Here is a 12,523-nt window from a genome sequence, read left to right on the forward strand (position 1 = left end):
AGTGTAGGCGGCCAGAGAGATATCTTGACTGCAAAGAGCTGGAGGGAGAAAGAGACCGAGCAGCAACTTACATCCTTTAGAGCCATCTTCGTATAGTTCTACGGACCACAGACCGTGTTGGTGTGGGGCGTTCATCCAGCGTCTATGCAGTCTCCACGTCGAATCCTGGTGGTGATGTTGGGTTCATGCAGGTGTCGGCCAATTGAAGCCATCTTTAGGCGCCACTGGCCGTGGCTATGTCGGAAGTACATTATTGAGATGCCGATGTGTTGAGATGTTCTGCGTGGATGCGGCACGAGCATGCCAATCGGTGTCTTCTCTAGCCGCCAATGTTTGTTTCAGAAAGAGCAGACGTCCAAATCCAAGGCAGACGCTTCCAAGCACGCACAGACCCCTGCTTCTGCGCTAGCATTTGCGTAAGGTATCTTGGTACCTATCACTACATTTTTCTCAATTTCATCATAAAACACGTTCTATCAATTTGGAGWCATGTCTGTTGGCTTCCTCCGTCTCACCTCAGCGTGAGATCTATCTCTACAACGGTGGGTGCGTGAAGATTGTATGAAACGTGATGACTCGATTCTTGCTGGCCAGGATCCGATGATCCTAGAGCTCCCCAAAACTGATAACCTTCGGGCGCGTCACATTAACTCACTCCTATCCATCACGAAACAGTCTTCGCCAACATACAGTGCCAATACTGTAGTCAATACCGCTCAGAATGGCAATCATTCTTCCTATAGTGGGTGCCCGCGAACGTCCGTCTCCACTCACATGAGCTGATTCATGKACAGCTTACAGTCCTTTGGGCTTCATTCATGTACTACAGGGCGAATCTACTGCTCACTCTCTACTACAATGCACCCGCGCGGCTCGAGAGCATCAATAGAATCGGCAATTTCGAAATTCGCTTCACAGATTTAATCCGTAATTGCGAAGACATTTATCTAGATGAGAAAGATGGCTTTGCTTTGCTCAGCTGCGATCCAGGAAGAGACGAATGGAACACGGTCATGTATGTATACGACAAGACGCCCATTGATATATTCATTGATTGACCGCATTTCAGGGGAACATTTGTAAACTCGGTTTCACCTCCGGAGACTGGAATTTACATATACAAATACGCCGAGGATGGAGCCAGTCCCCAGCAGCTGACATTCTCTCCGCCCAAGGATGCGCCTTTCCATCCTCTCGGAATAGAGTACCACCCCGAAAGTCAGACTCTCTTCGTGATCAACCATGCTCCTCCTCAATCCACTATTGAGAGCTACCACGTAGACATCCAAAGCAATACCGCGGAGTTCCAAAAGGTCATCCATGACGCCCAGCTTCTCAACACGCCCAACTCCATCGCGGCGGTGAGCAACACTGAACTTTTCGTCACCAACGACCATTACTTCCGCGCAGTAGCCAACCCGCTACTCGCAAAGATCGAATCATACGCCGGCATACCGGGTGGCGGCGTGGCATGGGTCAAATACGACCGCGATCAAGTTCGATCCGAATCTCTGTTGCATCTGCCCTTTGCAAACGGAATCGCTCTCCTCAATGCCACAACACTTGCAGTATCCAGCTCTACCACTGCTTCTGTTCGCCTGTACAGCATCGACCGCTCAGAAGACGTTCCCAAGCTCAGTTCCCTTACATCTTTCACTGTTCCATTTTTACCAGACAACCTCAGTGTTGATGGAAATGGGAAGCTGCTCGTCGCCGGTCATCCGCATGCTCCCAGTCTTGAGATAGTCGCTCGTAATAATGGAGCTTGTTTGAAGGGTGGACAGGAGAGCGAGGAGGTTTGCAAGGCTCATCGTCTGAGTCGATTCGCGGAATGGACCGAGGAGGATGGTGTCAAGACGTTATATTCCGGCTCAGAGTTCGGCTCCTCGACGACAGCCGTGAGGGATGTTACCAGAGGCGTTGGTTTTGTAACTGGCCTTTACCAACGCGGGCTGTTGGTGTGGAAGGAGTAGTTCTTCTGCCTTTCGCCAACATCTGCAGGCTCGAATCTACTGTGGACAGCATCGCGCGTGCGCTGCACCTTGCGTTGCAAGTATCAAGCTGAGGGTATCACTCATTAGACATTATTACACACCTCATGCTGTGCAGATCCGTTGACCTAGAGCAACATCGACATGCCAGGTCTCACTTTCTCCTCTCCGCCGCACTTTTCTCCCTCTGCTCTCTTCCGGATTCTTGCTAGATGATGGAGATGTGACACCAAGTACGTTCAGATCATCGTCGAAGCTGAGGCCCATGACGAACTTCAAGAGAATCCCAATGACTTCGTCTCCGAGAAGTTGGTTCCGGAAAGAAAGCCAGTCTTGTGAGCCTCTGGCTCTCAATCTGCGTTGGCAGTTGCGTGTCCTGCGAGATGTCAATTTCGTCTTCTTCCATTTTGTGAGACTGCCCGTACCTCAACTGTGTTATTGTAGCGCTCATGATATCGCCGACGAGTAGATAGTCATGACTCTGCATTTCCCCAAAGAGATCGCAAAGCATCCATGCATCAGGTCTTGAACGATCGCAATCCCAGTATCCCTTTGCGGTATCTTGCAGGTGATCTAGGTAGTCCTCGCCGTCATCAATATCCATTTCACCGAGATTTGCTGGCAGTGTGTCAGAGGTACAACTCTACAGTCCGCTTACTGGTCAAACATACCATCGATTAGGAAGACAACCGAGAACAGGACCGCCGCCATGTGTATCCTCTCGTCTAGCGCATATGGGAAGCATTGACAGGCCAGGCCACTAATATCTGCCGTCAGGAATACCTGCTTCGCCTCCTCGGTCGTAAAGTCCCATTGTGCAAGGATGTAGGATTCCACTTGTTCCGATATGGTGTCTCGGAGGGGATGACTTTGTGTGACTCTCATCCTGTTAGCGCTCCCGCAGCTTTTTTCCTTGAAAGTTCTGTTGGAAGGCTGCGTGTATGGTATGGTGGTGTAAGAAATAGGAATGAACGGCCTAAAATCTGAAGAGAATGAAACTCGTCTGACTTACTCGCGGGCGCGACGGGCACTGAGGGTACTTTTTATCAGTCACTTGGATGTAGACCTTCATACCATACAGCTATTGGCGGTAGGGTAAAGTCTAGATCTTGCAAGGCGCACGCTCATTGGCTCGTGGCAAGGAGTGCCGTGGTGGCAGCGCATGGTCGCACCCAGGGAAGCGTGAATGCCAGCTGAAAAGGGCGTGTGGTGAACGATTCGAGTCTAGGCCAGTCACTCCCGCAGGCGCTATCATATTTCAATGAATCCTTCGCTTCAAAAGTCTGCGGCGGCTTAGCACTCGCGTGTTTGTCCGGTGCCATGTGGCATGACCGGTGAACCAATTTGCTCGATGATCGGGTCTCCCTACCTTAGCCTGTGCCTCTTGACTGCTGAAGCAGCCAACGTCCAGGGCAAGACGCAATGACGCAGATATCTCGACACGCCGGGGCTGGAAATTGAAGAGTAGGTACCACTTCTGGACCAGTCCGTGGCTGGTAGGCATGATATTCTGGTTGTGCTGTATGATGTTCAGTTCGGCCTAACTTTGTCAACCGAGCCGACGAAGAAACACCTGGGGTTCACTCAGGCCGGAGATTTGTGATGTCTGACTCTGGGAAGAACCGACCCCAGCGACCCGGAACGAGCCAGCACAACGACCAGGCTTGGAGCATTATTATTGAGTCTTGACAATGTCTACGTCAGAGAAGATGTGAGCGATTAAGCCGGCGTCACACCACGTTGACGTCGCCTGAGCCCTACCCAAACCCTAACCCTAATTTCGAGTGAGTGAATGCTCCCAGGGCTCGTTAACTCAATGTTCCGAGAAGATAGTGCTAATTATTCGCATCATGGATGACCAGAATATGATGGAACGAAGCTCGAGTAATTCGCGCGCTCGATTGACTAGTTACATGTGAGCTGCGCTGCCATGCATTGAGAGCTGAGCGCCGTCTTGGCAGTGTGCTGTCCCGATATAGCCGTGTCCTCCTTCCTCATCGTCGCATCCACATCACCTCCACAACGACATCGATTATCATCACCAGAACCACAAGGGCAAGCACGTTAGTGCAGCGTGTTTGGTGCCCAGGGTTCCGGAGGCTTTCATACATCCTCGTGTTTCGCCTCGCGTCCTCGTACGCGTTGAATGGACACAATTACACGAGAAGCGAACACCCAAGCATCAAACTGACACGAGGRATGCCACCATGATGGTCCGGCATACATCTAATGCATAGGCAACATTCCAGATCCGGAGGCAGCCTCTCGAAATGCGATCAGAACATTCGGACACCTCAACAGCATTCGTTCTGCCAGAGTCTGTTGAGACCCATATCGAATCTGTGTACAAATCAAACACGACGAATGAAGGTTTGGCGTTGAGGTGAGCATCTGAAGATGCACACTTCGATTTGCCGGCGCGACGAAACAATTGAACCCATGTCTTCCATTGCAAGGCGAACATGAGGACTTCCAATTGCTGCAACAGAGGCATTCCTAAGCCTCTGATCCTCGTCTCACGCAACGGTCTTGACACACCGCCTATTACGTGTAAGAACAAATACGAACCTCGCATCCGGGGCTATGGAGCTTCCGAGGAAGACTCGCACGGTAGAGGCTGACTTATTATGCCGTGATAGCGTAAGTTGGACCGAACGCAAGCCAGGCGTGATGGATGTGCATATATCACCGCACGCAATAGACGCTGGCCTGGACGGCAGAACCATCATCCGGAAAGACTCCTCTCTCACGCCCGCTCCTCTTGCAAAAGGTCCTCGGCGCAGCGTCGAGTCTCGATCGTACTTGATCGATCGCGTTGAGGACTTCTTGGACTCCAAGTTGCTGTTGTGGCGCCAGCTCCAGAGCCGTCTCATAAACGCCTACTACGTTGGACCAGGGCTAATCGATAAGCCACATGGTAAGCACTCGCGCCAACCTTTGATCAACTGGCGCCATAAACGATACAGCCAATTGCGGTTCGTAAAGCTGTCTCGGCTGCGTGCTTAAATACAAGGTTCGCACGCTTCCGCAGCGGAACTCATGGCAATACCCGTCGCCGTTTGAACTCACAAAGAAATCTCACTCTCTCAAGGCATTGGAGAAGAACATCTTCGAGATCTCTGGAGAGCCTGCGAGTGCCGATATATCCTGCGCTGATATTATTTGCCCAACGTTTCTGCACATTCGACAAGGGCTTACTTTCGAACGGACTTGAAGACCGAATCCTGAAATACTCACCTACCTCAAGATCTGACCGAGGCCTTCCCCGCGTCGATATGTACGCTAACACAACCTTTCTCCACTTGGCCCTGCAGGTCCCTCGGGTCCATTGAAGACATGGTCAAGGAATCTGGTAGGATAACGACATGCCGCGGCATTGCCAACATCGCCTTTCCGTTTTGGTAGCATCGCCGTCGTCGATTGCGCAAATGGTGCCGCTTCTGTCGATGTACTGAACCACATGGCTCGTATACGACGGAGACTAAGGTAGCCGATGGTTGCGTCAGAATAGATATGCAAGCAAGTACCTTTTTCCCCAAGCTCTCGCAGCTCTCTTGAATTTATCCCGTGTTTGGGAAGAGAATAATAGAAGCTCGAGAGAGAACTTCGTTTGACAAGATGAAGAGCTCCGTCGCCTGTGTGTCGTTTCTCCTCTCTCAGGCATGCGCATGGGAATGGCCTTTTCTGTCAGCTCGATCACCGAAACCGGATCCAGGACCGAGTGTTATCTATGGAGCGTGTAGCAACAATGGAGCGCTCGTGTGCAATGGCCCGGGACTGGTCGGGACATGCAACTATGGAAGTGTCGTCTATCATTCCGTTGCAGACGGAACGGTCTGTGAAGAGGGAAAGATCGTTCGTGGGGAGGACGCAGCTGCATCATGTGSGAAGGATGGCGAGCTAGTATGCCATGGCTCTCGAATGTTTGCCCTCTGCAAATCTGGCAAGATGGTCTATCAGACAGTCGCAGAAGGGACTTGGTGTCAGGATGGTCAGATTGTTGGGCACAGCCAACCGCACGCGAGCTACTACTCCGGCGTACCTCATGCAGTCGTTCCCCACTCAATGGTTCCTCACAGCACAATCCCACATTCTACCATTCCAACTAGCTATATGCAGCACTCGACCATTCCCACCAGCACGATCCAGCACTCGTACATGCCCACCTCGCACCCAACCAAGGCAGCCATTCAGCAGATCCCTGATGGTCAGATCCAGAAGCCAACTGGCAGAGTGTACAAGAGAGGAGAGGGACAAGYCATTGCCAATCCGGTAGCGAAGCCAATGGTTGTTGGTAGAAGATCGGCCGAGTCTCCCTCTGCGTACCCCGGTGGTGGCCCAACCGCCACGATCGATGCTGGTGTTGTGCACGGCACTACGACCTCCCTTCCTGCAGCTACGGCGACAGTGAACAAGTACTTGGGAATTCCGTTCGCAGCCAGTCCACCAGTCCGATTCTCACCGCCACAGAAACCTAACAGCTGGAGTACGCCAATCAACGCCACTGCTTTCAAGCCAGCATGCATTCAGCAGTTCATGTGTAAGCTGCCTCTACCTCTGGCATTGGTGGTACAACAGCTAATAATCATGCAGACCCGGAAGTTGCTTATAACTTCGCAAGAGCTATATTCAACAGCCCGACTCCAGCAGAGAGCGAGGACTGCCTTTACCTGAACGTGTACGCTCCATCGACGCCAGCGTCGTCCGAGGGCAGGAGTGTCCTTTTCTGGATCTATGGCGGCGCACTCGAATTCGGCAATGCTGGAAACCCCAACTATGACGGAAGCTTGCTCGCCGCATACCAAGATGTGATTGTGGTGACGGTCAACTACAGGACGAACGTCTTCGGATTTGCATCTAGTCCTGAGCTACCGCTTGATAAACAGAACTTGGGTTTCCTGGACCAACGTATGGGACTTGACTGGGTGCAACGCAACATCCGTGCTTTCGGCGGAAACCCCGACAAAGTCACGCTGTTTGGCGAGTCGGCCGGTGGTTTCTCCATTGATGCGTTATTGACTTCGTACGGCAAGCACAGTAGCCCACCTTTCCGCGGCGCCATTCTGGAATCTGGACAGATCTCTTACAGCGCCCGACCTGCACCGAGCAGTGCTCCGGCTTGGCTTCAGCTCAGTAGTGCTTTCGGTTGTCCAGGAAGATTCGACAGTAACATTACATGCCTACGTAATGCGAGTGCTACCGACATCCAAAGCTACATCAACAAGAACAGCTTGAAGTTCAACTTCGCTCGAGATAACGTCACGGCAGTGAGTGATCCGGCTCAGCGGAGACTCAATGGCGAAATTGCGAAGATTCCAGTCTTGGTTGGCTCAAACTCGCAGGAAGGCCGGTAAGTGAAGCATACATTGTTTCGTTGTTCATCAAGCTTACTTTACGTCAGCGTCTTCGAGGTTGGCCAGAATAGTAAGGAAGCGACCCGCACTTTTGTCGATAGAATCTCAGGAGGTGTAACTGCATATGGCGACCTCATCGAAGCAGCCTTCCCCCTCGGATCTCCTGGCATCAACACCCACTACGATCAAGTCTCCCAGATCTTCACCGAATATGTGTTCCAATGTACCGCCGCCAAGTATACCAATGACAGCGCCTCGGTGGGCATTCCAGCTTGGAGATACTACTTCAATGCCTCTTTCCCGGACACGCAAGCCTTCCCTAACCTCGGAGTTTTCCACGGTAGTGAGATCCCTCTCGTGTTCGGTACCTACCCTCGTACCAATGTGACTGTTCAGGAGTACTCATTGTCTACCGCGATGATGGGAATCTGGGCCCGCTTTGCAAAGAATCCGTCTGGCGGACCCGGCTGGCCTCCTGTCTCTGCTGGCGCTGCTAGTACCGTGCTTGTGGGCGCAGAAGATGTTGGAATGGGAGGAACATATATTGATGAATACGGTATGAGCGTGGGGGGCTCTTACAACCTCGCCGTGCTCGGCAACAGGCACAATGAGCTGAGCTCTGGTGTGACGATCATCGACCAACAAGAGGTTGACCATCGGTGCGGGATATTCGAGCCAACTTACCAGGCTATAATCGCGATGGACAGGGGTTTCTGATAGAAAGACACGAGACATGATAATTTGGGCATGAGGCATGTCGAGGCGCAGGAAAAGGCGCTTTGGATGAAATTATGATAAAACGATATGCCATACAGCTATGAAAACAGTTGGTAACCAATCATTCCTTGCTTCATTGCCTGGGAGTAAACATTACATTGCGTCGCGTCGCGTCGAGGAGCCGCATCTCTCATGCTTCCTTCTTCTCACTTCTCACACCAACCCCAAACACGAAAAGCAATCTAATAAAGCCGACTGCACTGTTAATACCAATATTGCTCCACTCCTCGCTCCGCCAGGTGTCCGTGTCCATTCTGCCTGTATTACTCAGCGCCCTGGCAAAAGCTAGTACCATGKCCACGTCTACGACAAGCATCCCTGCTTGCAGGATCTTCCACACTCCCAAATCATGAGGGCGAGCACGTAGCAGAATGGCCTGCAAGAAGGCTAAGAACAAGAAGAATCCCACGAGAGCGTCAAGCAGTAGACGCGTCTCAGTTGAGGGAGGCATGATTGGAATGGTGGAATAGTTTGGCAGAATCGATGAGGGAGAAGTGTGCACTGTGCAAGGGAATCAGTATGGATTCTCCTCTCGTGTGAAGAATGGCATGGTTGAGACCTACTAATGGCTCCAAATATCGAAAGGATAGGATCGATGATAGTAAAGAAGACGCGATAGAAACCCGGGATTGTGTCGAAGGAGGCGATGGGAGTGGATTCGGTATATCGTGCAAACTTGACTCTTCGTTTCCGCCATGCCTTTCTCTTCGCACGACGACCGCTGGAGTCGGCAATGTAGATTCTGAGGCACATGGTTTGATGTGTGACTTGGATGTGTTGTTGTACTTACCTTGGACTACTGCTGTTGAAGCTGCTCTTTGGGAACGTGCTCTAGCGCGAGCATGTTACGCTTTTCGGGTTGCCGAGCTGTTCGGCCAGTGGAGAAGTGCGGAGGTTGCGTGAAAGGGGAAGTTTGTGCCTCAGGCGTCAAATCTTGAATTAGTCATCAGGGTTCACTCTTTTCCAATCTCTAAAAACGTCACTACCTGTACCTTAACAACATTGTCAAGTGCAGCTGCGTATGTACTTTGAACGGTGGAGGACGGAAGCCGATCCTTTATGCACTTCAACTCAGGCGTCTCGCGTCTGAGATTCTCGTTTTTGACAGTGGCGTTCTTGGGCTCGTTACCTTGTTGCCTAACCTTGTTCCTTGAAACTGTCGKAGGACTGCTGCCTTGATATATGTGAGTGAAGAGGTCTTGCTCATAATTTCGTTGCAAGAACAAACCATCTCAATCTAGCTACCCATATCGATGTCAATATCAGTTGTCATCGTCGAGACTCTGACAGCCGCGGTCTCCATCGTTGCCTGCAAAGCAATGCGACTTTTGGCCGGCGCCAAATTTGTCCAGGAGCATGGATTTTTCTAACTGCCTTGGTGGTGTGCACAACAAAACTCAACTTGGCTGAAGTTGTCTAATTGGAGAAAAATGAGGTCGTGTAAGTACAGCCCGCTCAATCGTCCACACCCTTGCCACATTATGCATACATGCATGCAAGCGAACAAAAGCCTCCCGCCAAGGAACGCCCTAAATACCACCTCGCCCTCGAGCAACCGGGGTTGTACGAGGTGACCCACTTCATCCTCTCAGCCTCAAAAGACATCCAGCAGAGCTGTTCTTCGCAACCACCATGACCGCTCATCATGGCCACGCTTTCCTCTACCGGGGCCGACTGGATCGGCCAACGCTTCGGTCACGCCATCAACGGCATACTCGGCGCAACAGCATTCCTTCTGATTGACTGGCTTCTTCCTCGCTGGATGAAATACATTTACAYCACGTATTACTATGTGAATCGTGCAAATTCCGTTGACCGTCAACTGGAAGCAAATTTCTGCTCTGCAAAGACACGACTGGCGTTCTACATACTGCCTTCAATAGGCCTCGCAGTGATTCGAATATGGCTGATGCCGCCGGGACGGGAAATCCTGTTCCATCATGGTATCGTTGGATATGCATATCATTCCGGAATCGCTACCATTCAGTATATGACCAGCGATGGTACGCCAGATGAAAAGAGACTCGACATGTTTGCACGTCGGGATGCTGCAATCTGTTTCTTCTTCACAGCTTACTCTTTGGTCAATCGCTGGTGGGTGTGGCATCTTGTTTGCGTAACTATTGTGCGAGTTTTCCTACCTATGATGTGTCTGTCAGGCGGAATGTGGATACTTTGGGACCGTCTACCGGAAGCTGTTCGTAGCACACCAGCATGGCTGGTTCCCAATGCTGTGTATCTCTTCTTCGATGCTTGGGACCTCTGTGACAAGATAGAGGCTCACCTTGTCGAGAGATATCCCAAATGGCTACAGTACAAACTTCATCGATTCCAGCAAAAGAGGCGGAAGAATGTCCCAGAATACGTCTATTCGCCTCTGCAACCAGGCGAGATCCGACTGTTGAGATTAAGGAGAACGTGTTGGTGGCTGCCCGGATCAATCGAAGCAGACCTGGTCCACGTGTCGATGTATCCATCACCAGAATACGAGGCCGTCTCTTACCGCTGGGGATCTTCGGAACGCACAGAGTCGATTGTTCTCAATGGAACCACCTTCCCCATCACGAGATCAGCATACGACTTGCTCATGGCTCGCAGAAGCGTATGGCGACCAAGAACCGTTTGGATCGATGCGATCTGTATCAACCAGTCAGACAACACAGAGAAAGCCGCCCAAGTGCAGCTCATGAGAGACATCTATCATCGCGCCTACAGAGTCGTGATCTTTACCGGAGGAGACTGGACTGCAAGACTAGCTGCTGTGCTTCTCTACGAGACACTTGCTGCCACATATCAATTCGATGAATCCGAGTTGAATCTGAACAAGCTTACGAACCGAGAGCGGTCAACGACGAAATGGAAAGCCTTGAAACAACTCATATTGAACGACTACTTCACCCGAGCCTGGGTTGTGCAAGAAGTCGCCGTTGGACAGAAAGTAGAGCTCTATTACGGCGGACTCTATATCGATTGGAGCGCCTTCTTACATCTTGCGATGCATCTCGCACATCCTCACCGCCGCGAGATGCTGACGTTGGGAGACGAAAAAGACCGTGCTTACTTGGGCACTGCTTGTTTGGAGAATATAGCGATCATGTCATTTCTACGACCGGATTCTGCTGAGTTCGGCGATGATCTCTCCAAGCGGAATGGCCTTGATGCGGTTCTGTTTTCTACTTTTACTTTCCGCGCAACGGATCCGCGAGACAAGGTCTTTGCCGTGCTTGGGATTGCGAGATATGACGATCCCGAAGATCTCTTAATGCCCAACTACTCGAAATCAATGGAACAGGTGCATCGCGATACGATAGAGCATCTTTTCTTTCATAGCGAACAGCCGTCCATCCACATGCTAGCGCTGGCAGGGACTGGAGTTTCCAGTAAACGTCTCGCAATGCCTTCCTGGGTGCCAGATCTGAACCAGGAGTACCTTTGGTTTCCATATGGCCACTTCATTGGTTTGGAGGGAAAGTTCCAAGCGTCTGGCGAAAGTCAACCGGAGTTCCAGAGAGGCGAGATTCCAGGTTCGCTGTCGATCAAAGGCATCATTTGTGATACTGTCGCATTCTTGGGTATTACCACTGTGAATGAGGGCGAAATTCAACCGCGTGGACAGCAAGATGCTCTCCATGTGACGCGCCGGAAATATACGATTGTTACAGACACCGTAGCGTCCATTCGGAAGCACAAGAATATGTGGCCCGATGAAGTCAATGTTGTCGAAACGGAGCTCTGGCTTGCACTGCTAGCAGGACGCATCAATCGGAAGCGGCCGTTGCAGCACCATGATTGGCAGAGAGTTTTCCGGCACTGGGTCGGCATCCTGGAGAAGCTTGAGAGAACAGAAGGCCGATCTCCCCAATCAATCTTCGACCAGATTGATCCAGAGGATGAGGGCTCAGATGTTGAAGAAGGCGATATAGTCACCTACGACTGCGCCCTGGAAGGTTGCTATGGCAGACGGTTCGCGATAACAAAGCACGGGAGGATTTGCTGGGTACCTCCGTACGCTGAGACTGGCGATGTCGTCTTCATTCCGCTCGGTGCTCAGACACCCTTCTTGGTGCGAGCCAAGAGCAAAACGGATGATCATGATGTGTATGAGCTCGTAGGAGAGTCATATATCCAGGGCATAATGTGGGGAGAGTTGATGGAAACCGAGCATCCAGAGTCTGTCATCACGCTCATTTGAGAGCTCTTCATCCCATAAAGTCGGTACCGACAAATCCCAACGACGTTCAGCCGCTCATGAGAGGGTCGGTCTCCGTTGGCGATCCCCGTTCACGGTCTGGTAGACGATCTTCAGTCGCATTCCGATAGAGCACAAAGTGCTGCAGCATGAATACAATATCTGCAAGTAGAGAAATGTTGGAGAGTCCAAGCTTCACTGGATTGCCATAC

The 12,523-nt window shown here is 51.3% G+C and overlaps 6 protein-coding genes; 4 read left to right on the forward strand and 2 right to left on the reverse strand.

Moving 5' to 3' along the window:
• Positions 1-721: 721 nt before the first annotated feature.
• On the forward strand, positions 722-1,973 carry RCC_04540 (uncharacterized protein; the record flags this gene model as incomplete). XM_023769818.1 has 3 exons in its annotated part: positions 722-742; positions 795-1,015; positions 1,070-1,973. 3 exons carry the CDS (start codon positions 722-724, stop codon positions 1,971-1,973), a joined length of 1,146 nt encoding a protein of 381 aa, XP_023625586.1.
• Positions 1,974-2,096: 123 nt separating this feature from the next.
• On the reverse strand, positions 2,097-2,876 carry RCC_04541 (uncharacterized protein; the record flags this gene model as incomplete). XM_023769819.1 has 3 exons in its annotated part: positions 2,097-2,367; positions 2,417-2,609; positions 2,663-2,876. 3 exons carry the CDS (start codon positions 2,874-2,876, stop codon positions 2,097-2,099), a joined length of 678 nt encoding a protein of 225 aa, XP_023625587.1.
• Positions 2,877-4,453: 1,577 nt separating this feature from the next.
• RCC_04542 (uncharacterized protein) lies at positions 4,454-4,635 on the forward strand (the record flags this gene model as incomplete). XM_023769820.1 has 2 exons in its annotated part: positions 4,454-4,541; positions 4,631-4,635. The coding sequence occupies 2 exons, from the start codon at positions 4,454-4,456 to the stop codon at positions 4,633-4,635; spliced, it is 93 nt and encodes a 30-aa protein (XP_023625588.1).
• A 1,469-nt stretch (positions 4,636-6,104) lies between these two features.
• Positions 6,105-8,062, forward strand: RCC_04543 (related to triacylglycerol lipase V precursor; the record flags this gene model as incomplete). XM_023769821.1 has 3 exons in its annotated part: positions 6,105-6,531; positions 6,585-7,341; positions 7,393-8,062. The coding sequence occupies 3 exons, from the start codon at positions 6,105-6,107 to the stop codon at positions 8,060-8,062; spliced, it is 1,854 nt and encodes a 617-aa protein (XP_023625589.1).
• A 190-nt stretch (positions 8,063-8,252) lies between these two features.
• Positions 8,253-8,875, reverse strand: RCC_04544 (uncharacterized protein; the record flags this gene model as incomplete). XM_023769822.1 has 2 exons in its annotated part: positions 8,253-8,623; positions 8,686-8,875. The coding sequence occupies 2 exons, from the start codon at positions 8,873-8,875 to the stop codon at positions 8,253-8,255; spliced, it is 561 nt and encodes a 186-aa protein (XP_023625590.1).
• Positions 8,876-10,589: 1,714 nt separating this feature from the next.
• On the forward strand, positions 10,590-12,314 carry RCC_04545 (uncharacterized protein; the record flags this gene model as incomplete). The annotated part of the gene is made up of 1 exon (XM_023769823.1): positions 10,590-12,314. The coding sequence occupies one exon, from the start codon at positions 10,590-10,592 to the stop codon at positions 12,312-12,314; it is 1,725 nt and encodes a 574-aa protein (XP_023625591.1).
• Between the last annotated feature and the right edge of the window lie 209 nt (positions 12,315-12,523).

The sequence above is a fragment of the Ramularia collo-cygni genome, assembly GCF_900074925.1.
Source record: "Ramularia collo-cygni strain URUG2 genome assembly, contig: RCC_scaffold06, whole genome shotgun sequence".
Classification (NCBI taxonomy): Eukaryota; Fungi; Ascomycota; class Dothideomycetes; order Mycosphaerellales; family Mycosphaerellaceae; genus Ramularia; species Ramularia collo-cygni.